The 27,652-nt window shown below is 50.7% G+C and overlaps 1 protein-coding gene and 1 long non-coding RNA gene across 4 annotated transcripts in view; both read right to left on the bottom strand.

The window, feature by feature from the left end:
* The window catches only part of KDM7A (lysine demethylase 7A), a 65,806-nt gene extending 64,482 nt beyond the window's left edge, over positions 1-1,324 (bottom strand). For both annotated transcript variants that reach the window (XM_039570813.1, XM_039570814.1), the window contains exon 1: positions 1,159-1,324. In XM_039570813.1, the coding sequence (XP_039426747.1) occupies positions 1,159-1,274 (116 nt within the window). In that variant the 5' untranslated portion in view covers positions 1,275-1,324. The remainder of the gene's footprint in view (positions 1-1,158) is intronic.
* A 1,927-nt stretch (positions 1,325-3,251) lies between these two features.
* On the bottom strand, positions 3,252-7,545 carry LOC109146097. 2 transcript variants are annotated; one of them, XR_002047895.3, is made up of 3 exons: positions 6,873-7,545; positions 4,319-6,403; positions 3,252-3,549 (listed from the first exon to the last, which is right to left on the bottom strand). It is a non-coding gene; the product is annotated as an uncharacterized LOC109146097 (long non-coding RNA). The 2 variants fall into 2 exon arrangements; XR_002047894.3 differs by having other exon boundaries at positions 4,319-7,532.
* Positions 7,546-27,652: the final 20,107 nt, after the last annotated feature.

The raw sequence follows: 27,652 nt of genomic DNA, 5'->3' as shown, positions 1-27,652 counted from the left end.
AATCAACTCGACGTACACACGAGTAAACATCTGAAATGCTGGGAACCTTCCTTTCGTCCTAAAACGTGGTAAGAGAACACCCGTGTGTAACAATTACTGTTAAGCAGTACCCAGATACACAACCTACTTTTTGCCGGCGTTTGTCTTTTACCATTTGAGGGGAAGAAACAGGAAAATAAACGAAGAAAAAAGCAAACCCAAACAACCAGGACCCCGCACCCGGCCCCCGCGGGCAGGGTCGGGGCGGCGCTGCGGGCCCTGGCCGGCAGGGGGCGCGGCGCGGGCGGCCGGCGCTGTTGTTGTCGCCGCTCGGGGTATTTAAACGCCGGGCTGTCAATCACGGGCGCCGCGCGCGCCCCGGCGCTCCCCGCACGGCGGGGGCGGCACCGAGCGGCCCCGCAACCCTGGCCCGGCCGAGCCGCTGCCGCCGCTGCCGCGGGCCCCCAACTTGCTCCTTTGTTTAACTGCCCGTGAATCCCCACCGCCGCCGCTTCCTGCCGCTCGCAGCGGCTGCCGACGGGCCTTTTATTATTCACACGCTCGGCTCGCAAATCACACGCGCGGCGGCGGCGGCGGCCGCTCGGGACCAGGCTGGAAACGTCAAAGCGGCGAGCGGTGCGGGGCGACCCTCTTTCTCCTCCTCTGCCGCCCCCCGAACAAAACGCACGGGCAGCCTGGAGCTCGCACCCGGCCGGGGACAACCCCAGCGCCCGCACTTCTCCGCTGGGAGACCGCCCTGTCCCGGGAGAGACCCCCCCGGGTCGCGGGGGGACACGCGACGCCTCCGCACAGTCGGCACAACTTCGGGGTGGCCCCGGCCCCGCCAGCCCCGCATCTGTTGCTCTTTCGTAACCGGCCCCCCCCGCCCGGCCGCCTGGCCCGGCCCGTCCGCCCCCTCGCAGCCGCGGACCCATGTGCCCGGGGACGACCGCCCCCGCCGGCGCCGGCACTGTCCCCGCCGGGAGCGGGGGGGGGGGGGGGAGCCGGACGGGGCGAGCGCCCGCCGCTCCCCCCGTGCTGCCGCCGCGCAGCCATTGTCCCCCCCGGCGGGAGGGGAGAAGGTGACTGCCACCGCCTGTGCCCGGTGTCGCCCGGCCGCCCGCCCCGGCAGCTGCCCCGCCGCGCCGCCCGGCCCCGGCACGGCTCGCGGCGCCTTACCTGCCGTGGAACCAGTCCTTGCAGATGTCGCACTCGATCATGAAGCGGCTCACGTCGTAGGGTTCGCGGCACACGCAGTACACGGGGGTCGCAGCGGCGGCCGTCGCTCCGGCCATCTTTAAAGAACTCCCTGACTGAGCCGCCCGCCCCGCTCCGCTCCTCCCCGTCCCGTCCCGTTCCCCCCCGCCCCGCTCCCTCCGCCGCGGCCGCGGCGGCGCCGCCAATAACAACAGCGCGCGTGCCGGCCCCGCACGCCGCGCGCGCCCCCCGCCGCCGGCAGGCACGCGCACGGGGCGGGCGGCACGGGAGCGAGCGGACAACAGCGCGCGGGGGCGCGCGCACGTGCGTCACCCGGCCCCCGCGGAGGCGGGAGGAGGAGGAGGATGGGGACGGGGATGGGAGGGGGGCGGGGGGAAGGCCCGCCCCGGCCGCCCCGCCTGGCGACCGTCCCCGCCGCGCCTGCGCCCCGCAGAACACTCCGCGCCCCGCCCCGCGCCGCCCGAAGCGGCGGGGACTGAGCATGCGCGGCGAGGGTCGGGGGCGGAGCGATTCCCCGTCGAGCGCGCGGGGCGGGGCGGGGCGCGCACGTGCCGCCCCTCCCGGGAGGCGGGGCGGGGGAAGGCACGCGCTGGGCCCCCCCCCCCCCGCGGTGTCACGCGGGGAGGGGGCGGGGCGGGGGTGCCGCGAGGACACGCGTGGAGGCGGGCGCGGGATGCGGCGCGCGCCGGCCCCCCCCGTTATGTAACGAGCGCGGCGGCGGCGGCGGCGCTCGGGGCGGCCCGGCCTGCCCTGCCCTGCCCTGCCCTGCCGTGTCCCGGCCCTGCCCCGGCCGGACACCCCTCTGACGAGCCGGCGGAGTTCGCTCGGAGCAGGGGTCGCGCAGCGCCCGTGCTGCCACCTCTCGCCCCCTCGCCGCCGACCCTGGCCTCAGCCCGGCCGCTGGCGGGGACAGGCCGGCCCTGCTCGGGGCACGGGGACCCACGCAGGTCTTCTCCGTCGGTTCCTGCTGAACTCCCCTTATGTGGTCCAGCAATTGAAGACCCAGCCACGGGGCACAGACAATCAATGACGTAGCATTCGTTTGCTGCACTTTCTGGAAAATGTTTTCTCAAAGCCATCAGGCACAAAGCGAATTCCATACACGGAAGGCTAGGGGACGTGCAGTGGTGCTTTCTCTCGGAGCGACATCTGATTTTAGGAAGCCTGGACAAGCCAGTGTTTCCATGCTGCTCAACTCGGTGTTGCAATGGTTTATTTCTTGTCAAGTTCTCTGCCTACGTGTGAATCACTGTTCCACTCCATGCTATCACCCTTTCTTTCAGGACACAAAAGTAACACTGATGCTTTCATTATGTGTCATCGAGAACAAAAACGTAGCATTTAAAACAGAGTTGTTTTTTTCCTGCAGCCTTTCAAGGACCTATGGAGATTATACTGTATGAGGGAATGGGGAGCCATGTCCTCCACGCTGAATGTACCAATTTAAAAGCGAAACGGTAAATATGTTGAAGTGCATGTTACAGTGATCATAACTGTAATAGACACTGCCTACAGCCTTACAGTTTTACAACCCATGGCCTTAACCACCAGTAGCCACAAAAAAGCAAACGCTGTAGGTTTGTTTAGCAGAGGGAAGCTCAGAAGTAAATGTTTCCTTTCCAGACTGTTACTGTAAAGCTTGCTAATGTTAACATTTATATAAGACAAGCAACACGAGATGATGATTTGGCAGCAAAATGGACAGCAAAGAAATGTAAAACAAATAAATCCAGCATGCAGACTCTGTGAATGGAGAACGAAACAGAGAAATAAAGGAAGTGTAAAGGGTATCTTCAAAAAACACCAGATTCTCAAACCAAACCCTGACCTATTTAGAAAGTGCACAAGGTTCTGACCTGCAGAACATTATTTGTGGATGTTTCAGTACTCTTTAGTTTTCCAACACATCCCAGTATTTCAGCAACTCTAAATGTGGCCACAGACCCAGCAGTCCTCTAAAAAGCTGATGTAAAATTTATTAGGGGCAAAAAACACCAGTAAGTTAACAAATGATGATTTCAGAGTTTCAAGAAATAATACATACCAAAAGGCTCTCTCATTAAAAATAGTGTTTCCCTTTATTACTCTGATTCAAAGGCACACCCAGGATGGTAAGGCCTGCAAACTCTTGCAGAAACAATTACAGGCAGTGTAACGACTACCAAGAGAACTGTTCCAGTTAGAGTTGTTATTCTGTGTCTGTGCAACAAAGTGTTGGTGTATGTAGCCACTCTGAAGTCTGAAAATGGACAATTCCTTGCTCCTTAATTGGGTGTTTCTTACATTGTCACATGGTCAGTCTTATCTGGAAGCTGCAGTTACCAGCTGGAGTGATGACTTGATCCAAATTGGCTGTAAAAATGCACACGTGTTGCGTATCAGGAAGTGTCCACAAGCGACAAACCCGTTGAACACCTTGGTAAGGCACATGGGAATAGGGTGGGTATTCCCGGGAGACATGGGGTGAGGCTGCCAGACGTGCTACATGGGGAGGAGACCTGACTGGGCTCAGGGTGAGTGCAGCACTACTGGGTTGGGTGAGGAAGTTTTCACTTGACACAGAGGAAAGCAGCCCATCAGTGAGAGTGCAAAGAATGAGGAAGCAGGCTGGTCTCAGCACCCTGTGCCCTTCACTGGCCTTGATTATGGAAAAAACTTTTTTTTTTTTAAAGAGAGTAGTTGTGATCTTAAGCATGCAAAGTAATGCTCACTATTTAATAAGCACTTTGCCTACTGCCACAAGCAATATCGTTTTGCCACTGTGATTTATGTCAGCACAAGGTGTGTTGATGGTTCAGTCTACTGTAGGCACTCCTTAAGCAGGCGGGGAATACCAAGTTCATCTGTTGGAGAAAAAGCAGCATAAGGCAGCTCCACCTCCCTCAGTCTGACCTGCTGTTAACTTTTCTCTTTCCAAGCTTTCTTTCAAAGTTCGAAGTCCAAGCTTCTCACACTAGACTATATTTGAATGTAACACAGCAAAATTTCAGGAAAGCTGAGGGCCGCACACCATAACAATTACAAAACCTCTTTTAATAAGTATTCTTCCCAGAAATATGAGAGCTTTTCTATGACAGTCTTATTAAATGCAGTTCAGAAACAAAAAAATTCCAATACCTACCTTCAGTGTAAATAAGTGAAGCAAGTTTAAAGGCCAATCCCCAAAAATCTTCAGAAGCAAGCTCATTATTCACAGCAACACAATGACACCTGAAGACACCTGGGGCTGTAGCACTCTCCATTCTTGTCTCCTAACCAGCAAGACACACCAACGTGAAATACAGTCAGCAGACTGCCTTCTAATAGGCAACATAGGGTTCATATGCTCGGCCTCTGGATGAGCTCTGGCTGCCAAAAGCAGGCAAGACAGCAATGACACAGGGCGTGGAAGGGCTGGAGAACCAACTCTAGAGCAGCAGGTAGCTCTGGAAATCCATAGGCTGGAGGAAAAAAGCTGGAGACAGTGGTGAAGAACCAGTGGAAGGGCAGTGAGAAGTAAGAAGACAGGAACAGTGAAGCTTGTTTTAGGAAAGGAGAGTGATCAGTGCCACACACCATGACTCCCTGCTCGCTCACTGATGTACAGACACTGTTACAGTCCCCCATGCCCCATTTTGTACCCAGCCTACCATCCCCTTAGCAGCTGAGCAAGCCAGTTAGTCCTTCAAGCCGTGCCCAAACATAATCTTTCCACCCTAAAATCCACCAAACCATGCTCTGCCCCATCAAGCACAACCTCTGAAAAACACAACTTACAGTTTGTACACCAAGCAAGTCCCAGTGGCTGCTTCCATCTCTGTGCCTAGATTCCAGCAAAACCATTAGAAACACAGTCTGGGCTGGGGCTGGCAGGGGTGAGTGACTCTAGCACTCAGAAGTACAGGACTGTAAGTAAAGAGCATCAGCTCTTCAGATTCTGAAGTCAGGGTTAGAGATTGGGACACCAAGGACTAAAGAGCACCACCTCTTGCTCTTCAGGGCAAGCCTGAGTGCTGGTACTCAGTAAGGCAGAGTGCTTCTGCTTGTGTTTCAAGGAATGCTGGCTGATAGTTTATCCTTAAGGCTAGAATCAGGCTGTGGGGTAAAAAGGGCTTAAAGTGTAGGATTATTCCTGAATAATGTGAAGATTGTGGAGAAACTATAAGGCCTGCCACCTGTTTCTTATCATTATGAGATAAATGTGCAAAGGCACTTGAGTCAACCACTTCAAGTGGCTTCTGATGAGGTCTGTAGGGATGATGGATGTGCTCAGCCTTAAGCTCGGGGTGAAGTATTGCCATGGGTGGACAGTGGAAGGTGCAAAAAACACCAAGAACAGGAAGAAGATCTTGGGACTGAGGAACTGGAATGATAGGAAGATGATACAGTTGCCTAGTACTGTAATACATGCTTGTGCATGTATGGGTCAGGTACAGCTCACTGTTGTATGGGCCAGTATAGAGTCAGGATCACAGTGGGGTTTGGGTCATGGTGCTAAGTAGAGGTCACATTAGCCAAGGCCATTCCTAGGGACTGAATGTGGGAATTCTTCTGTGGTTGAAGTTAGCAATCAAATAAGCAGAGTGTATGGAATTCATTTCATTCTGCACACTCTACAGAAGGAATCTACAGGCACATCATCTTCACAGATAACCTTTGCTGTGCAACATCTTTCATCTGTTAGTCTGTTATTCTCTAGCCATTCACAGACCTTCAGCAAGGTCCACGGGGCTGAGGGCTGCTATCAGCAGGGAAAAGTGGTTTATTGGTAGCTCTAGAATGTTGAGTTATGATTACAGGTGGGGGTCTTAGCAAGAAACCTGTTCTTATCAAAGACATAACCACCAGCACACTGCACATTAGTGGAGAAGAGGGCATGGGAGAAGAGGGCACTCATTGTCGCACAATGAAAGCATCCAAAGCCCATGGCTGGCTTTGTGTATCTCCCAGAGCACACACCATACACTGTACATGGCATAAAGGGAGGATGAAGAAGGGAGAGCGGGGCAGGGAGGTTGCCAGAAGGGAGAAAGGGGAGTTTTTGGGGACTTCTGCCTGAACTACATACATGCACCCACAAATATGCCTACTTGTCTCTTTGGAGGTGGGGACAACTCACAGCCATCAGTCACAGGATGGTGGCTGTCACCCAGCAGGACATGGATGGCTAAATAAACACCAGAGATGATATCCAGCAGTCAAAGAGATGGCCCAGCAGCAACTGAGGCTAGGGAGAATCAGAAAGAAAAATCAGACATTGATGGCCGTGAAAAAATCAGATAAACTGTTGGGAAAACATGGAGGTAGAGGGACTTTCCCCATGTTTGGTCATTTCTTCAGTGTATTTATGTACATTTTGGCAAAACACTCATTTTTAAAATCACTTATTTTCACATCAATAGGCTTAAGGCTACCAAAAAGCAAAGCTCTGGACTGAAAAAGTGTTCCAGTTCTCTGTAGGAAGCTGTCAGAAATATACCCAGAATTGGCAGTATGATCTTTTTATCTGCAGAGAAAATACTGAGTCATGTTGCCAGCCCACACACGTTTAACAAAAATAAAAGCAGACCAACGATTCAAAATTCTCCCACTCATCATTTAAAGAAAACAGAAGTCATTCAGTCATGCCTCATGCTTCAGAGACCTTTAGAAAACACCCAGTGCAGGGAACATTCGCCCACGTCGTGCCCACGCACCGTTTCAAACTGGCGATGTCATTTGCAACTTGTTCACTCACAGGTCTGGGCACTGTTTGCTTCAGCATCCTCAGAGGAAGTCGCCGAGACTTACAGGTTTCTGCTGAAAACATGACACGATAGCTGGAGCCTCAGCCCTTCTGTGAGCAACACTGAAATGATGTAACACAGTGTGCCTGGCTTGAATCCCTGGAGAAGGCAGGAAAGTGCCGTGCGCTTCATGGCAGCACAAACTTAAGCTCTAGTTTGAATAAGAGGCTACTGTGCTCTTCCTTCAGGGGTTAATCTTGTACTGAAGCATTGGCTCTCCTGTGCTGAGTTCCTCAATCATTCATTGAAGAGGGAGGTATTTGCACAAACATCAAGACTGAGGGAATTACCTAGGAAATCCTTCTTCTTTTAACCCTTCCCACACAGTCCCCTAGCAAGGAAAAGCTGGTTTCTGCATTTCACCCAGCTGCTGGCAACATCTCTTCCTCCTTCAGTTCTAAAAGCTGCTTGAAGTATTAATAGCTGAACCTGGATGAGTGGCAGCCAGCCCAGCTCATGACGGAGGGGGAGACGTCACCACACAGAGCACGCACAGATGGAGTTACACAATCTCTGTGGTGTTGAAAGCGGCACTGGAAACTTGTCAGGAGCCCAAAGACCAGAGCTAATTTGTATTTCCTATTGCACAGCATGATTTTAATCAGAGCAAAAAGCGCCCAGTTGTGTTTTATGTACGGAGTGTTATAAGCAGAGACAAGTTAACAGAGCAACTAGGGGTAGGACATGCTCTGAGGACAGCACAGAGGAACATTAGATGGGGAATATACCAAATTTATCAGCATTTCCTTTATAGTTCATTGGGATATGAAGCAAGAGAATAAGAGGTAACTTTCATGAAAATTCTGTCATTGCCCAATTCTCTTTATAAGAAGAAGAAAAAAAAAGAAAAAGTAAAAAAGACACCTGCAAAAAACTTGAAGATGAGCTTATTTCAGAAAGCTCTTTCCAAAAGTTCTAGATGTGCCACCAAGTAAAATATGGCACTGAGGAAACCCATCTCACTTGCAGCCAGTATTTGACAGCAGTCAAGTCTAAGTGATCTCTAACATAAGCTGCTTGGCTTCAGCTGCAGATAAGTGTGTGTGAGTTCCTCTTTACAGTTGGATTTCTGCCTCGTTGAGAGCATGGTACAAAGGACTGGCACAGACCCCAAGCACCACTGTTCCCAAAACAGGCAGCTCACCTCCAGCACCCCCTTTCTGTGATGGCTGGAGAGCAGGAGTTGGGAGCCATTTGGTCACCTTGCCCCAGCTGGGCTCACGGCCATGCTCCCTCCCCGACACACAGCATTGGGATGCACCTTTGTGTCCCAGCAGCATGTGCCAGAGAGGGAATGGGGCACCAGGTTAGTAGGACAGCAAATACACCTTGACATTTCTTGATTGGTTTGCTTTGTACTCCCTGCAGATTTACTGGAAACTCAGAGGTGGGGTTTGCTGCTCTGGGAGTGCTATCATTGGAGAAAATCCTTCATTTCAGCCTTCCTCTCTTTACCCACTGGGAATAAATGCTCCTTTCCCCGCCTCAGTTCAGCTTTATCCCTTGACAGCTGAGAAAAAGAAAGAAAGGGAAAAAAAAGAAATCAAATCTTGGACCTTTATTTTGCTCTGGAGAGCAAATGTCTAGTTCAGAGTGGGATAAACTGCATGTCAGGGATATAAAAGGAAGCCTGTCAGACAAGCTTATCTGTAGCTTCCTATATTCAGTCCGATAAATCCTATCCCCGAAGCATTTTCCCCACCAGCTAGGCCCTTTCTATTGTAGCCCCTGAAATCAGCACCCTCTCTGCTCTCATTCCTCCTCCACATGCTCCTTTACCCCCCTCCCCCATACACATTTGTCCCCCCAACTCAAACAGCTCCCCAAGGAGCTCAGGCACCACCTATGTTCGGGGATGGGAAATGGGAAGAGCGAGTCAGCTGAATATGCAAACAATCCTATTTGCACCCCAGCATGTACAATTCAGGTCTTTGTCAGCATGATGGAGTGCACTCTATCCAGTTTGTTTTTCTCCTCTGGGATTATCATCCACACCCTTCCCACATGAGCATTATCAAATGCTGTACCTGAATCAGCCTTGTCAAGACAGGCTGACTGCTGCCTGGTTAATACCTGTCCACCAGCTGCCTATTTGCTTTGTTTAAAAATTATAGCCAGTCATAAAATGTAATGTGGCACCTACAGCAGCCATTAAAAAAAAACAAAAAACAACAACCAAACAAACACCAAAAGCATTTTTCTGGTGTCACTGAGGCACTGGATGGAAGTGGTTTTAGTTGCACAAGCCCCCCTTGGATGCAGCCCTGCCTGGACACAGCCCACCACGACTGGGGCATGATGCTCCCGCACTCCGAGGTGCTGTGTTTGGGGAGCTGCCTGCTGCCCACCTGCCTTCTCCCCAGCGCAGCTCCAGCCGCAGGGGCACGCGTGGGGTGCGGTACCAGACAGTCCCACCGCGCCCCGGCCTGGACAGACGGACACCCCGGCCGGGACGGACAGCGGGGCAAAGGTGCGAAGTGCTTTTGGGGCTGTGGCAGCCGCCGGAGCAGCACCGGCAGGGCCCCAGGCCTGGCAGACAATAGCTGTCTCCCTGCTCGCTCTCCCTGCCGGCCGCATCCGACGGAGGAGTCTCATGAATCAAGTCAAACACCCAGCGACAGGCTGGAGAAATCCATTAATATGCGGCCGCCGCCCGCACGTCGCCAGCCCCCTGCCTCGCCGCCGCTCACCTGCCTGTCTCACCCCTGGCAGGCAGCGAGGGAACAAAGGAGCAGCGAGCACGGACGGCAGCGCCTGCCCCCGCCACGGAGGGAGGCAGCGGCTGCAGACAAAGCCCGTTTGCCTGCCGCCATGGGTGTGAGGAATGCTCCCGCTCGCCCTATTGTCTGGGGTCCTTTGTGCTCCTCCACCCCCCGGTCCCCAACCGCACAGGCAGAAATAGTGGGAGCAGGACAGACACGGCTTTGTTGAAGGGAGCCCTCGAACGCGGAAAGCCTCCTGCCCTGGCCCTGCCGTACGTGCCCGTCTGGCACACGGGCCCACGCTGCTCCTGCCCCAGAGGGCAGGTACGGAGCAGGGGCTGCAGAGCAGTGCTGACAGATGGACGCTGTGATGCCTTTGGCGGGTGTGGAATGGTCACCAGGTCCTGCAGAGGAGCGTGGGAGGGCTGCCCTAGCCCCCCGTCACTGATCAAGGGCTGGTGCCACTGGCTAGAAGGGGCAGTGAGGGAGCAGGTCTCTGAGCATGGACATCGGGATGCACTGAGCACCCATCACGCCGCCTGTATCCCTCCCAGCCTTAGGAGCAGCAGAGATACCTCTGCCAAACCTCCACTGCTCTGTCAAGCAGTGGCTGTGGCACCCTCTCTGCGAGCCACGTCTGTGGCTGCAGCATTGCAACCCCCCAAGTCCTGCAGGGCTGGTGGCAGGATCCAGATTGCCTTGTCTCAGGGCAGAGCTGTAATCGCCAAGCGCCCCCAGCTACAGCAAACTGTTAGCTCTCCTCCCACTGCCACTGCACGCTGGCACTGGAATGACCAGGACAGAGAGAAGAAGGGGAAAGCCAGGTCTCTCTAGTGCAGGGAGCAGGGTGTCCCCACGGCGCCCATACCACTTCCCAAAGGACTACAGTGCTCCCTGGTCCCAGCTGTAACACATGGATCAGCTCCAGCGAGAGAGCCCCAGAGAGGTATGGCTCATCTGGACTCAGCACGCTGCCTTGTGCAGTCCCTGCCCTGGCCACCCTTGGCTGTCTCGCTCCTCTCCACCAGCACATCTCTCACACAACCAATCTTAGCCACGCACAGAAATACCCGCAATGATCTGGGTGTCATTTGAACAATATGGCAAATGGAACATAAGCAAAGAAAGAAAGAAAAGGTCCAAACCTAAGGGAAAAGCTTGTTCCTGAGGGACAGCACCTAAGACCACAAAGGAGCCCCAGTACACTCCTGCTCCTCTGTTTGGACTGCAGTGCTGGGAGCTCTGGCACAAAACAACAGGGTCCAGGAACAAGCACCAAGACACTTACTGTAGGGGTGCTGCTGACAGAGCCTGAGGGTGTCCACAAGGGACAGGGATGGTGAGGAGGCAGTATATAACTAAACCCATTTCTCAGTCTTGTTCTGGGAAAACAGTTTTTGACATTTTCTGGTACTAAGGAGTGCCATTAAAGAGGAAGGCTCTACCCAAAGTGCAGTTTCTCTTCCTATTTTTTTCATTATATTTGGTATATTTTAAATAAATTCTAAATAAGTTATTGCAAAAAACTTCTATGGCCACCAACAAGGAGGTCTCCAGACACACTTTGTTCAGGAATACATTTTTGCTAAAGAAAGCTGTAAAATTCCTACTTAAAAAAAGAAAAAAGGGTAGAAACCTTGAATCTAAACAGCATCACTTCCTTCTTTGAGTTTTCCTGCTTCATAGTGAAGCCTCAGCATCTCTTGTAAAGTATATTTGTGCTTTATCAGCAGGAATCATACTGAGTTTGATGGACAAGAGATTCTCAGCAACATGTAAGTTGCAGAAGCAAGGCAGTTGTTCCCAAAGCCACCAAATAAGAGAAGTCTGTGAGAGCAGATAAAGCAAAAAGCCACATAGAAGCAAAAGGCCTTAATCTTCAAAAAGTCAGAGAAAGGGGAAAGACTGGAGGAAAGCAGAAAGACCTGGGAAAGAAAGGGGAAAGACCTGCTGGGCAGCAGGTCGGTGGCAGAGCTTCTGGCCTCTCTCCATGCCTCTTCCATGACCCCTCCCTATTTCCCCAGGCAAAAGGGGACACAGCAGCTCTGCTCCCCCAGGTCAGCAGCAAGCTGGTGTACCTGCAGAGTGGCATTTCAGCAGCAGGAGAACCGGCTGCATCAGCCCAGACCTGAAACTAATACAAGAGCCATTTTGAAATCCGAGCTTGGAGGGGCTGCCTGAGTTAATGAAGCTGATGGGCATGGGATGAGGTGTAACTCTTACAAAGTGCCTCTTACTGAAAAGCAGAGAACTTCCCCCATGCTGCCTTTGGCTCCTGCAAAGCATTCAGGTCAGTTTGTAACTTATTAACAACAAGACTCACATGATCAAAGTTCAGCAGGTGTTTAGTTGCTCTTCTGGAGCAGCAGACTTGAAAAGCATATTGTGCAGGTTCCCTAGGAATAAAAGAGACATACAGAGAAAGCATACAGTGCCCATCTGCTCAGAGACATCCACTGCACCACTTTGGGTCATGAGACAGGCTCTCTTCACCACCTCGTGCCTGAGGAGCCAGCTCTGCTCTGCTACTGCACCCCTCTCCATCAAGGTCCTTCCTCCACTTGTGACAAAACAGTTTTGCACCCGAGCGATGCCCAAAAGCGTACCCAGGTTTAGGAGGAAATTCTCCATCAAGAAGGCAGATTACACTGCATGTTTTAAGTGTCTCCCCTTCAGCTGGAATTGTACCTTAATCTAATTACACCTCCAGTGCTCCAACTTAAAGTGTTCAATATATGATGTCACTTAGAAAATTAATCACTTTGCCACTGGACAAGCAGGGTGGGTAGCAGAGTCAGTGTGGCACCGCAGCATCAGATGAGAGCAACAGGGCTAGATCTCCCATCACTGGGAGTTGTGTGCAGGGAGACACAACACCACAATGTTCCCACAGCCAGCCTCTTGTCAGGCCATTAAGCCCACACAAGCCAGCTCACCTCTAAAAGAAATGCAGAGTTCCCAGGGCTGTTTTTCTATCTGCTGCTCCTGAGACACCTTTCCTTTGGGGGGAAAAGTGACCCTGGCAGACATGGAGAATGGTCACCCCACTGGAGGCAGCAAGGGTACACACAGAGGACCTGCAAGGAGGACACAGTGGAAAGGAAGGTGAGAGCTCATTGCTGATCAAACCTGGGAGAGAAGTGCTGATGGATGGAGCTGTGAGTGCAGCCTTTCAAAGGTATCACTGGGCAGGACGGCACCAGAAACAAAATCAAATCAAAAGAGTTTCTGAGCAGGTGGCATGCTTTGAATTCTGCCTGGCCTGGGATCACCACTACTTACGTCTGTTGCAGTGATCACGTTACCCAGCGAGAAGAGGTTACACAGCAGTTATAACTCCCTCCCCACCAGCAGAGCAGCCAAAGATCCTCTGCTACCCTCGGCTTCCCTGCAGGCTCACAAGCAAAAGAGCCAAAAAGGTTTCAATTGCTGTGCAGCTGCTGCCCAAACCAGTGTGTCTAACAGCCTGGGGCCTCATAGCCAACAGACAAGGCTACACGGAATTGCAGCACGATGCACAGGTGTGCTTCCTTGCTTATCCAGACCTGCAGGTGTCCAGGGAGCATATAGTTCTGTTGTTTAAAGGGGACTTATGTATATACTTTATAATGAACAGTATCTGTGGATTCTTCTTTGTAAGTATCTGTGCTCTGTGAAGGTCAGAGTTAAGAACACCCAAGTAAAGTTCCTGGAAGCATTCTTCATTTCTAAGCATTTTGTCAGAGCAATCGGTGATTTATCAACCACTTCTGGCACCAGATGAGAACACGCTTCTATTGCTTATTGTGACCCATAAAGGGCCACTCTTTCAGCCCTATTAGAAGCCAGATGTTTGTTGCTGTTCGCATGGTACCAGTGACTAATGCCAAACCTGCGCAGGCACATCACCTGTCATCTCTAATCAAAGGCAGGGTCTGGGGGGAATGAAGTTCAGAACCTCTTCCTTTTTGTGTGCTATTGAAAGGCATCACTAAACACTCACCACACTTACAAATTACTTTTTGTCTGGTGGGAGCAATCATCCATTCTCCCTCATGTTTGCAGAAGGAAATACAACTGGAGAAAGGAACAAAGTTCCACTTCTGCAGCCACTTACCAGAAGAAATGATGCCTTTTGACCATCAGGATCATCTGTTTTCCCTGCAAAGATGCACTAACAAGGTCCTTACTTCTCAGTGACTAAGGAGGAGGGAAGAGAAACCTTGACCGCAAAGAGGAACTCAGTCTCTGGTAAACAAGCAAAGAGGATGCTGTTAAACATTTCAGGAAACACTAGGGGAAAGATGGAGGCAGCCAGAAGTGTTGAAAGTTTTGATTTCCCCAAAAAAATGAACTGCCTAGTCAAACTAGAGGAGAAATGGCTTGTGAGCCCTCTCTCCTGGACAAGTTTCTCCTATGGTAGTCAATGCTGTAAAGGGCTGCAGAGGAGAGAACACTCTTGACTGGATTAATTTACAAGGTAAAAGTGACTTTTTTTTTCCCCAGGGAGAGTTAAACTAGACTCATGCCCTTGATGAAGAGTGTTTGAAACTCTCCTGCTTGCACAAGAAGCGCAGGAGCTCCTGCCACTGGAGCACAGGCACTGCTTAGCCCAGGACCACCCCAGAACTCCCTGAGCGGCATCTTTGTGGGGGAAGTCAAATACTTCAGATTCCCTTTTCAACCAGGCTACTTATGCTTTGAATCTGTTTTTGTTAAAGCCTTCTTATTTTAATTAAGAAAGTACTTGTTGAAAAGCAGTACCCTGCCCCTTTGGTTACCATTAACATGTGTCTGCTGAGACCGCCAGCAAGCCTTTGAGAAGCAGCAAGGCTGAACTCAATAGTTCTCAAAGAGTTATAACAACCCTTTAAATGTAGCCTGGGAGAACGATCACGCTGTCAGCAAACCGAGGATACAAAACTACCTTGAGAAATTCAGCTTTTGGGTCAACAGCAGCCTTATGATGCACAGGAACGGGAGTGCAAAAATCTGGCCTGGGGAGGAGTAACAACAGGCATGCACATGGGCTGGGAACAGACTGGCCAGGTAATTGCCCAGTGAAAAAGGAGCTGGGGGTTACAGGCTTGCCAAGCAGTGTATGAGTAGCAGTGTGCTCTCACTGCAAACCCAAACTGCACAGCAGGCAGTGTCAGGGGCAGTGTGGCCAGCAGGCCTTGGGGAGAACATAATTCACCACTGCTATGGCTGCACCTGGAACAGAGTTGGAATAGCAGGCTTCATGAATGTTCTGAGTCCCAGAGAAGAGTTAGGGATTCATGGAATATCTGTTCATTTTTATTATTAGAGAAAAAAAAATCAAGGAAAAACCCTAAGTGACAATTTCCTCCCAGTTCCCGTGTCTTTATAAGTGGCCCTACATCACCATGTTTAGGATGTATCTGAGAAAGAAAGGTTTCCCTTCAAAGGATAGTTTCTTGTAGGAAGAAGAGTTGAGAAAGGCAACTAAGCTCTGTGTTGTCCAGGACACAGACGGTGCTGCCAGCAGCCTTCCTGCCAGGAGGATATAAAGAAAGGACAGAAGGAAAAAAAGAAAAAAAACATGGTTGATAACCTTACTACCCTTCTGCAGCCCTACCAGCATCACAGCAAGATTCTTTTGAGATGGCAGTGTACTAACAGGTGGTTTTGACAGGGTAAGGTGGAGAAGATCAGATAGGAGAAAATACATCTGCACTGAAATGGCCGTGCAGTCCTTGATCTCCTTTGAAGAAATGCATTGCTTTTAACCACCAGGTGCCTGTCCCCAGTGCAAGCCCAGTAGGTAAACAGACACAGACAGTGTTTGCAGCAGGAAGCCAAACCAGAAAGGAATTTCATCCACCCAGAACAGGCCCCTGCCTGGGGCAGCTGGGAGACCTCTTTAGCAGTCAAACACTGACACCAGTGCAGGTCTCACCTGCTCACACACCTACTGTTTCTCTGCTCTTGCTGGCAGAGGGCTGGTTTTCACCTCTGGAAGCCGAGAGACCCACCTGTATTGACCAAAAAATCAGTGTTCAACAACAATTACTAAAGGCTACTGCTGCCCAAGCAGCGCCAACAAGCATTTGGCTGGCCGTGCTGGCAATACTACAGACAACATAGGTGAGCCCCCCGCTCAGTCCAAGGGAAACAGCCCTCAACTCATCACTTGGGCACTTGCATACAGCCTATAAATCTCAGCTGTTTGACTGTTGCTCATGGATTATTATTCTCCCCTCCCTTCTTGCCTCTCATCCCTCCATGAGCCCACTGTCCTTCCAACACAGGACAGATCTTTTTCTGGAGAACATCAGCACCTCTCCACAAGACCTCCCAGGCACCAGAGGTGATGGACAGCAAGACAGCAGAGCCTAATCCCCACATGTTATGTGCTTTTTTCATCCCATTGCCTTCCTTTTACAGCCTAAGTGTGGGAGACTCAGGCCAGACCTCAGCCTCCATCTGCAGCTTGGGATTATGATCTGAAGCATAATATTTCTTTATGAGCAAATTATCACCGAGACTTCAATGCACTGTTGGCCTTTTAAAAAACTAAGTGTTTAGTATTTTTATTTCTTTCTGCTCTGCAGTTTATGGCTCCCATAAATCAGATGACAGGCTGTGGCACAGAGGGCTGATCTGATCTGTGGGAACAGGGAAAGAGGCGGGAGAAGGGAGCACTGACAGAGTCGTTAACCAGGGGAGACCTCTGCGCCCTGCTGTAAGCATCCCCATGGGGAAGGCAGGATGCTGCCCACCTGAGGCATTGCTCACAACCGTGCCAGCACCCTCTCCTCTGACACTGAGCTTAAAAGCCTCATTTCTTCTATGCCACACCACCTCCTTGTAAAAATTGAAAACCCACTTCTCTCTCTCACAGGAGCAGTGATGGATCCACTAGGATTCACAAACTGTTCCATCACTACAGACATTAGAGCTACAGGGTGTTGGGACACACACAAGCAGAGTGCTGACCCTCTACACTGGTAAACCAACCCACACAACTGAAACAATCAAATCTGACCCAGTGTATTGCTGATCTAGAAGCCTTACCTTGTAGCAAACTAAGGATGCTGCCATGGTTAAAAGTCTATTTCAGAGTTGGAAAGTTGGTGCTGAAGTCCCAGGTCTCAAAAGTAAAAGACCAAATCCCTAAGGACATTTACTCACTCAGAGATGCACCAAAGGTCATGCTATGAAGCGTCCCAGCAAGCAACATTCAGGGAATCCTCCTCCCCACATCTCCATGCTTCCAAATACTGTTAAAATCTGAACTATAGTCAGCCTATGCCCTGTCAGGGAAACAGGATCCACAGCCCTTCCTTTCTCCTGCCCCTGCCACCTGTTTCAATGACTTGGACTCTACTTCAGGACAGACACTTTCCTACCTGCACGTGTGTGCATGCCTATCACTGCTGAGCAGGCCATCATCTTCATAAAGACCTCACAAGACAAATAATGTTTCATATTGCAAGGACTTTGTTGGATTGAGGCTCGCAGGGTTCTTCAGTGAACCTGGGTTTATTGCTAGCTGTACTGCTTTGCTCATTGATAAGAGATAGTCTTTCTTCCTCCGTGCTCAATGCTGCTTTGCTAGGGCAGACTTTGGAACAGGTACTTTATCCTCTTGGCTATGCTAGGTTTATGGTTGCACATGATGATCTTAAAGGTCTTTTCCAACCTAAGCAATTCTGATTCTAAGAGAAAGGGAACACAGGCAGCTTACTGCTCTTTCAAGGGAAGGTCTGTGGCGGGCAAGAGGACTTCTGCAAGGACAAGCCCTTCCACTGGTTCACATAAGAAGGTGATATAACTTCACATGGCAGTACTCCCTTGAATACTCCCAAAATGCCAATCCTTCCTTTGGTGTTTCCAAAGCAGTAGAAACCTCCACCAGGAATTTGAAATCCCATGGATGTTTTGCCTACTGAAGCAAAAAATGGTGCTCATCATTGCCCTGCCTACAATCCAGTCTCTACCACTGTTGTGCTCTTGACCAGTAAGATTTTACCTGCCATAAAAGGCTGGATAAGAGGCAGGTATTTCTGCCATCCAGAGCAGGGACCCACCCTCTCAATGAGTATTGGCAGCTCCAGGCTGTCCATGAGTCCTTCCATGCCTCCCTCCCACTGTCTGGGTGCCCACAGTCATGCATACAGCACGCAGTGAGACAACAGGAGCCAGGCTGTGGCAGTAAGGACTCCCAGTCAGAGAGCACAGGTGAGTCAGGGCCATACCAGTGGCTCACCCCCACGGCTGGAGCTGTCACTGGAAGTAACAGGATTAGCCTTCCAGGCTAGGAAGAAATAGAAAAAGTGAATAAGGAGTTCAGGCCACGCTTTTAAGCAAGTTCTGAGCATTAGAGAATCTTTTCAATGATAATGAGACTCAAGTATTTTTAAAAAAGGGGGGGGGGAAAGAGTAGCAAGAACCTGCTCTCTCCCAGAAAACCATGTTGCTGCACAGAGCAATTCCCAAACACAGACATCAGTCTGGTCCTCCCAAAACCCGGTTGTAAAGCTAACAACTGCTGTGCTATTAAAGTGCCAGATAAGCCAGGCAACAGCACCAGCCAGACTCCTGGAGCTTCAGTACGTTCTGGGATCACTCGGACACATCAGCTTTTATCCTGCAAGTATCGGAATCTAGGAGTGCTAAGACAAGGGTAAACATTATCAGTTGTTGTTCTGCCCTCCTGCAGGGACTACAGCTGATCTGTTTGGACAGAAGGGCCGGCAGGAAGAAACAGCACCAGTTTCAGAAAGCTACCTATTCTCTCCCTGAAAGAACTTCGGGGAAATGCAAAATTCAGTGTGTGCCTCTGAAAGTCATGCCACTGCTTTCAGTGCTGAAAACGTGCATTTGCCATTTCACTCTCTAGTCATCATGTTGTGTTGTGGCTGCTGCTTGTGGTGCTGGACATCTTGGTTCCAGGTGGGTGCTGGCAGCCTGGAGCCCCTCGCCACCCCAAACCACCCCCCCCCCCCACCCCCATCACTGAGTGGAGGAGCACATTAGGACAGGGGGAAAAAAAAAAAAGCAACAAAAAAGAAGTGAACTAAAGCCAATTAAAAGCACAGGAAAAATGCAGGGAGGCAGGTTGTCATTACCAGAGCTGGAATTTGGCCTGGGTGCCATGGAGATGAAACCCAGCAGATGGTTAAGGTGTACACGGGAAGCACGCAGGCAGCACCTGACTATAGATTTAAGACCAATTAATACGACAAAAGAGAAATCTTGACAAGGAAGCCAGAGACCTACAAAATGAGTAAGTGAACCATGAAAAGGGGAGGCTCTTCCATCCCAAAAAAAAAAAAAAAGCAGCTGAGTGTACAATACCTACAGAGCCGTGAATAAACTGAAGTTGGAACAGATGGAGAGAGAAGCAAACTGCCGTGTGCATTAGTTGGCTCCCAAGTAAAAGAGCCAGCACGGGGAAAGAGCTTCCCCACAATTCAGGGAGAGAACAATAGGCTCCGGTTCTGCAGCAGCCCCTTCCCCAGGTGCTCAGTGTCCTTCCTGCAGCTTAATTTAAGGCTCACAAGCTGCAGCACTCTCAGATACAAGATCCTAACAAACAACCAGCAAAGTATATTCTTTTAAATAATGAACCATGTGTCTCTAATTAAAAGAGCCCAGGCGCAAGGCAGCAGAGACAGGAGCCTTCTCTGGCAACCCATCACACAGACCCCCAACTACATGGCCTTGCCTCAGACTGCATCTGAAACAGGATAGGGGATAACAAACAAGGGCTTTCCCATGGATGGAGACTGCCCTGAAGTGGCTGTGGTCACAGTCCGATGGGCAAACACTCGGTAAACGCCAGCACTACTTGGAAGCACAGAAGTGACCTTTACCTTTGCAGGTGAGAGCAGCTTCACAGACAAACATTTCCACTGAATTTTGTCTGTCACCTGTAAACTAAAGCCCTGGCCAGGTCCAAGATGCGAAAACAAGCAAGGAGGAGATGAACCAACCCGCCCTGGGACTAGGAGCAGGCAGAGGTTAGCGTGGTGCAATTAAGCACAAGGAGAGAACTCCCTCGCTACAAGGCTGTTTAAAATCCCAACCACGAAGAAAAGGAGGGAAGTGTCCTGTGACTCTGTGGAGCACCAGGCACTGCTGCCCCAGAGACACCCTGGCCCCGACCCCAAGACAGCAGCAGGCACTGCGGGAATGCTGAGCCTAGGCAGCGGCAGCAGCCCCCTCCTCGGGATGGGCGCTCAGCTTTCTCTCCAGGTCTGCAAACACGGGTCTGTCCCGCCACCCTATCTCGGATGTAAATCCCAAAGATAACAAGCCCAGCTCTACAGACAACATTTATCACCCACTTTAAAGACAGGCAGCTTGGGACTAAGCCCTTGCGGGGCACTCCCCATCCATGGCAAACTCAGCCTGGAAGAAACAAGTTTTAAGTCTGGCCTTGAAGGTGATGGGTCAAAACTTAACTGACTTCAAAGTGAGAGGGCTTTTGCAGAGCCATGTGCTTCCTGGAACTCCTGTCCCCAAAAGCCCCTGCTTTAGCCCATGCTACTCACAGACCCTGGCTGCTCATGTATCAGCTGGTTCACTTCTCGTAGCGCTAAGCAGACACCAGCCCATTTCCCCACCACTACAGCTGAGCTTATAAAAGAACACTGTCTGAGAGGTAGCACCTGTAATGAGCCCAAGCACAGGCACAAGCTGTTAAAAGCTCCCATCTCTACCCCCACCTGATTCCCTCTGTGGCTTTAATCAAATCACATAACTTTTCCTCTTTAGTTTCTGCACCTGGGAGAGAGTAGTATTTACCTATCCCAGATGGGTGTTGAGAGGATTAGTTAATGTTTGCCCAGCATTTTAAAGGATAAAATATTCACTATTAATTCCCAGCTGCTCAAAAGAACTGATATGTGCAGCTATCATTAGCTGCAATGGAAGATTTTTACTCGAGCTGGGCTTCACCACTTCAGAAAAGTAGAAGCAAGATGATGTGACATTAACATTTCAGAAAGCGCCTGCAGCACGGGCTGTAAAACCGCCTTCTCTTTTGAGTGCCACCGGCCTCCTGCTGCACCGCCTGTGCTGCACAGGTGCACCCGTGCCTGTTAAACATTAAAGCAGTCCCAACCCAACACAGGGCTCTGCGTTTTGCCAGCAGCACCGGGTCCACCCTAGGAGGGGGTCCCTTTGCAGGCCCCCACAGCAGGGAGCTGCCCTCACCTGCGAGGTGGCCTCTTACGGGTTAAATACAGCCACAGCCAGAACTGCCCTTCTGCTCAGATTTGTCACTGTTGCTCAGCTCGTATTTGAAAGGCAGGTTTGCTTGCCATAACAGCTGCGAGCTGCAGGTGGGATCGTGCAGCACCACATCTGTCGGTGGGCGTGCCAGGGGAATATGCCAGGTGGGTGGGCATCCCCTCTGCTGCTCTGCCACCACTCTGCCTGTGTCCCCTGTGACCTGGTACTGGGCAGAAAGAAAAAGCATTAGATAAGAACTGGGCTCCAGCAGCACCCAGCTCTCTCAGCAGGCTTTACAACCCAGGACACCCATAGTACATGGGGAAACACAGCACTGCACATCCCTCAAATCAGACCACCCACTGCTCAGGCCCTTTACATTCCCCATGTGGCACCAGCAGTACCACAACATCGTTGTTCCCTCCCTGAGCACTGGACACCAAGTTTTGGAGGGTGAGGACAATGAGGTGCCACCCCTGGGTTCATTTCCCCTAGCTGTTTCTCACTGCACTTCGCCTCAGTGCTGGTATCCCATGTGTGATGGGTGTCCACAGGAGGTCTTCACTCACATGGACAGTGAGTGGAAATGCCAGCAGCCTTCATGTGCTCCTGGGACAGAACAAGGGGAACAAAGGGCCTGGCTTTGTCCCATGGTGTCTGCAGCTCCCTGGGCTAAACGGGGCTCTAGGCACAGCAGCCAGCAAGCGTCCACTTCCAGCATGCCCTGTGGCCATGGTGGATGCACGTCTGTAGGCCTGTCTTCAAAAGCAGCAGAGCAGGGCTGAGCCCCAGGCAGTGGGGAGGGGGGACAGGGGGTTCACAGCGCCCACCGGAAAGGGATTTGGGTTTAACTGCTGGTTTACAGCCTGCCAGCAGAAGTATATGGCTGTACAATAAGGAAAGGCTGGAGGAAGGTGTTTGAAAATCAAGTTAACCCACTTCAGACTCATGAAAGAAAAACACCACCAAAGCAGCCCCCCGCTGGCCCCACAGTTTCAGGGAGGGGAAGCTAGCTTCAAGCCAGAGAACAATGGGGCCACCTTCCCTTCCCTTCTTCTGACAAAGGTAAAAGACCTCGTAGAGGTGTCCACACTGGGGAAGGCACTGAACAAGAAGCCCCGTGCCAATAAAGCATCCCCTTGTGCCTTCAAATGCCATATCCACGCACTTCCCAACCTCTATCATGCCTGCCTGCCGGCAGCACCAGGAATTCTTATCCCTCGCTGTGCAAATCCCTGACCAGAGGCAACGACACAGCCATGCTGGCATGGAGGGCTGTTTTCCAGCGCTGCTCTGTGCGTTCCCCACACGTGGTGGGGCAGATCAGAGGGCTTAGTTTTCCTTTCCAGAGGCCTCCCTTTGTCCCCATCACTCCCTGCCTCTCCTGCCTTGCCCAATGTCCACGACAGCAGGCAGAGACCAAGGCACTGCAGACAACCTCTGAGCAAAATCAGAAGCACAGACAGAAACATGACTAATTTCTAACACATCACAGCCTACGAGTCACTCTGTGAGCCTAAACTGCTCTCTGCTGCCTTCATACCAGCTCGTTTCAAGGGTGAGTAAGCAGACAGTGGCAGACATGACTTTTATTATTCCCAGAGCTTTGAAGCTGTACCATTTCCCTGTGGTTAGCTGGCTGCATCAGCTGGCTGTAGTGGCACATTTTGAAGAACTCAGCAATGAGACATAGGTAGCCAGACCAAGCCGGGATGGAGCTCAGCAAGTTCCATTGGCAGTATTTCATGGTGACGCAGTAGTTGCCCACCCTCTATTATTCATTGTTTTTATCCCATCATTTTATTTCAATATCCGTGACTACTTCCAAGAAAGCCCTATCACAAGCAGAGGTCAAAGGCAACAAAAACAGCTTCAAGCTGTAAGTGAAGCCCATTTCTGTTAAAGTGAGTTTTGGGATGAATATCCTCAGAGAATAAGCAACACCATTTGAACAGAGAAAAATATAGAAAAACTGTTTGAGCTACAACAGTGTGAGCATTTCATGTATTTATATGTGTATATACTCATACATATGCAAAAGAATAAGCATGGAAACATGCATCTCTTAGACTAGAAAGTGAAACTTCCTGCATTTTTGAACGACTCAAGCCAGCTGATTACAAAGGTGGGGGTTTTTTTATATTTAAAAAAATTGCACACACTTCGGAGAAAATTGTAAGTTTTCTTTCTATCCCAGATTAAACTCCTATGGTATTTTCCTGCTGCTCTAGACTTCCACAGTTCTTACCTATATTTCTACGTTTAACCACTTCTAGTTTGAATGGATGAACATTAAAAAGTATCTTTGCATAGCATGAAGCAGCACAAACATCAAAGTCTAAGCAAAAGCACTGGATTGTAATTGTGGGTTTTTTTGCACAGACTAGTTCAAATTCTACTTTTAATTCCACTGCCAAAAGTTTAGAGCTTGAGATAAATCACTCCTTCCCCTTGAAAAGGGCTGATTGTATTTATGGCTCGTTTCAGAGTCCAAGGGCCCAGGCTGAGATGAAAGGCTGGGAGCAGAGCAGGGCGATGCCCCACATCCAGTGCCACATAAGAAGAGGTGAGGGCTCTGGCAACAGTGAGAGGAACTTCCAGATGTAGTTCCCAGCAGCTCCCAGCCCCTTTGGGTAACCTCAGACGTGTCATTTAGCCTCTCTCTGACTCAGTTCCTCAGCACAGGGGAAATAACACCACCACTGTATTACGTAGGAGTTTTGGGCAGATAGACACCTTTTAATTGCATATTGGAATCCACACTAGAAGTGTAACTAAAATAGAGATCAGTTGCAATTCTAAAGAAATGACACAAGTGTGGGCTGGGAGGAAGGGGTGAGATGTATGGTACAAACACAGGGAGTTCCCTACCACACTCAAAGGGGCTTGATCATGAACTGAATCACAGGAGAGATGCAGATCCTGGGTTAGGAACCCAGCTGGGGTCCTGCTTTGTGGCAAATCCTTGGGTCCCCTCAGTGGCTCTGCAGTGCCTTCACCTCCTGCTTGTGAAGGAAGCACCAGCTGCATGGCTCCCACATCCCTGCTGGGGCTACTCAGTCACCCAGGAAGGGAAACAAAACACAGTAGCTTTCCTACAAATCTGGTACACCTCTGTCCATACCCTACAACTCCCCCAAAGGCAGGGGACCCCATCTGAGTTCCCATGTTTGAATCTCTGGGCCATGCCAGGCTTTTGAACCAATGTCATGTTTTGGCACGTCGGACACGACCCAGATTCTTCTACCTAACCATGGAGTGGATGCAAGGGCAAGTCCCAGCCCTGTTACTCTGGCAAGGTCTGATAGCATCTGACATGCAGGGCTGGTGGAGCAGGGCCACCTGGGCCAGGGTGCCTCCCTTTGTGCTCTGCATCCCCACCCCACAGGGCAGGTGTGGCAACTACCGCAGAGGGACCTGCGTGGCTGGCTGAGATTTAAAGCAAAGTGACCTCGCAGTCTGTCCCCAGCATGGAGCTTTTCTGCCGGTGCTCTGTGGCTGACCACAACCCCCCTCTCACCCTCAGCACATTTTGGTGGGCAAGCCAGGGGAGGTAACAATACCCCTCTTTTTTTTCACAGAAGACAAAGCTGCAGAAGACACCGATTCCCATGGCAACAAAGGCAAAGAAGTGTCCCAAGATGTGATTTGCTGTCACCATACCCACCTCGCGGCAGATAAGGACAAGTGATAGCTCTGAAAGGAACTGTTTCCATGGGACCCTTCCAGCGAGCCCCCGCAATGACAACCAACCGTCAGCCACAGCTTTTGGCATCAAACACGTCTGGCTGGAAGGGAGCAGCGCTGCTCCCCGCAGCAAGCGCTGCCTGCATCTTGTCCTCTTGTGAGGGACAGGGCTCTGCTCGCTCCCTCAGAGCCTGCCTAACCCTGAACAAGCCCCGCTGCTGCTCACTAATCCACTTACCCAGGCAATTACGCTGGGAGAGCAGCCTGCAGGGAGCCGTGCTCAACTTATCAGCTAAACATCCTCCTGGGTTTTTTAACCCTCTGAGTGGTACCTTAAGCAATGGTGAGAGCTCCTCTCAGAGCATGCATTTGTTCTTTAGGTAGCGTGGCCTATGTAAGTGCATTTCCTTCCAACACTTTCATTTATCATACTTCTTCCCTCCCAGTCCTGCCCCTTCAGTTCCCTGGGGAAAGTCAGTGAATTTATGAAGGAATAAAGTCACCTTGAGCCTTAATCCACACCCTAGCAGAAGGAATATGTCTGTTGGCAATCACATCCACCCACTCTGCAACAGCATTACAACAATGCTGCCTTTGTTAGCACAGAAAATACTGTCTCCTTCGCTGGTCCTGGAGACAAGCTACCACAAAGGCTGCAGCAAAGAAAACAGACTGGGGACAGAAAAAATGGTCCTGTACATCTGAGGTCAAACAGGTAAACTGAGGTGAAGCAGTGGAATTAGGAAGAGAAGAGCAAAGAAAAGCCAGCAAACCTAGTCCTTGTCCTACGATAAACCCTCCAAAACAACTCCCTGCTCCCTTTCTTTGTAAGAAGTGAAGGCAGTTGAGAAAACTGTGCTCAATCAAGTTGGAGAAGTCAGGCAGAGATCCTCATTCAACTGAGAGCAAAATAGCAGCCAAGGCAGGTGACGAAGTACAGTGGAACCAGGTGCATAAAGCAAGTGGGATTTTGCCATCTGGGAGCAAAGGCCAGATTCCCTCATAACCAGGCTGGCACCCAGCTTGCTGGAACCAAGCTCCATGTTCCCCTTCCTCCTTCCCTCAGGGAAACCAGCCCTGATGCCACCTGAGCACGAAGGACCAAGGCAGGGTTTAAAAATGAGCCTGGGAGCTTCAGAGATACACAGAGAGACAAAGCTCCAGACATTTTGGGCGCGTGGGCTGATTCCCAAGTCCCTGATGCTGACACAGGACTGCTCTCACGGGCAGGGCTCCCACCTTTGTATCCATCCCCACGAACAGCTCCTTTGCCTTCCAGAGGAATGAGCACAGCTGCTTGTTGTCGTCTGCCCTATTTGTTGCCATGACTTGATAAGCAGTCCTGGGATGAACCTGCTACTGACTGGAAGAACTGAAATCTTACTATTCCAAGAAGGATGCAGGAGTTACAGCAGAGAGCAAGGAGGATGAAGAAGAGATAAATGGATATCTGAGCCAGTCCCAATGAAACTGCCTCTCAAACACTCCCATCCTTCTGGCTGGATAGTGCAGTGGGCTGAAACCCAACTGCTTTGTCATCTTTGGCACTCGCTGCAGGCAAGCACCAGCTCTTGTCAGCCCGACATCCTTTTCTCTGCCATGCACCCCAGAGCAGATGAGTGAGTTTCTAGAAATGGGTCCCACCTAACAGGAAAAGGAGTGAGGACACAGGTGTCCAGGTATAGGAGTTCTCTGGGGTCGTGTTGGAATCCAGGAGCCCAGAGAAAGCAACCCAGCCCAAATCCCCAATACTTTGCTAACTGCATTATAAAGAAACAAGATTTAATTAGCACATGTAAGTAATCTCCTCCTTAGCTGCTGTCATTCCACTGGTACACTCCAAATTCTATTGCTACTTCTGTGGCCCTCAAGGACAAGAGGTGGTGTTGTACAGATTCCCTTTGCTTCACAACAGGGGAAGAACACCAAAAGGACAGAGACATCACCAACTCACCTCCAAGTCCACCAACTCCACCTGCCACTTCAAAATCTATTCCCAAACAAAATAGATTGTCTCCAAATACTTTACTTGGACTTCTCTATTCTCAGCAGCAGTCTTTCTTCTCCTGGCAGTACTCTTAAACTTTAGAAGAGAGTAACAAAGCTTGCTCTCTGCTCCAGGAGTACTTTCCAGTTTGGCTACTGCACCTGCATGCTGTCACAGCCCTGGACAAAGGAGACATTCCAAGAGAACCTCCTGGGATCCAAATGTATACAAATATCATCACCAGTGCAGGAGAACCAAAAGAAATGTTCCCAGTAATTGCCTAAATTCATCTTTGTACTAAGCAACTCTCCTTTAGAGAGGCTTTAATAGAATCACAGAATGGTTTGAGTTAGAAAGGACCTTAATGTTCATCTAGTTCCAACCCCCCTCCTGTAAGCACAGACACTTTCCACTAGACCAGATTGCTCAGAGCCCATCCGGCCTGGGCTTAAACACTTCCAGGGATGGGGCATGTTTTCTTGGGCATATAGATACCACAGGGAGCCCCAGTCCAGCCTCACACAGCATCCTAAGAGCTTGTATTTACAGCCTCCTGCGAGCGGGAGGCTGTTTACTAAAAGGATTAGATAAGGCTTGACAAAGATGCAGGAAGGTGGGCATGCTGTGCCTTAGAAAACTTCTGCAATACAGAACCCAAAACATCCCCATAGGCAATTCCAGTTAGAAAAGAACCTAGAAAAGAAGGAGGGGAGAAATTTCAAACAGGTTTGGCAGAGCACTTTGGCCACAGCTGGATAGAGGGTTAAATTACAGGAGAATAACCAAAGAGCAGCGTGTCCAAGACATCCCTGAGCAGCCAGTGCTTGAACTGGTGAGGTCTGTGGGACTATCTCAAAATACTTTTTGTCCTTTTCCCTCTGGCAGAAAACAACCCCTAAAGCATGCTGCTGCTTCTCCTCCCACTCTCCTGCAGAAGGGAAAGCTGCTCTCCTGGGTTTGGTGAGGACAAGCAGCTCACATGCTCCGTAAGGCTGCCCAGCACTTAGGGCAGCAGCTCAATTCTCCCTGCTTTGGAGAGCACTGTGGTACCCACCAGGCAGACATCCAGATCTTTTGGGTTCCACGCTTCCAAGAAAACCAGGATGCAGCAGCATTGCTTGTAGGGCATC

This window comes from Corvus cornix, chromosome 1A (genome assembly GCF_000738735.6).
Source record: "Corvus cornix cornix isolate S_Up_H32 chromosome 1A, ASM73873v5, whole genome shotgun sequence".
NCBI classification, from domain to species: Eukaryota; Metazoa; Chordata; class Aves; order Passeriformes; family Corvidae; genus Corvus; species Corvus cornix.
The sequence above is the reverse complement of the archived record's forward strand: the minus strand, read 5'-3'. Positions and strand labels throughout refer to the sequence as shown.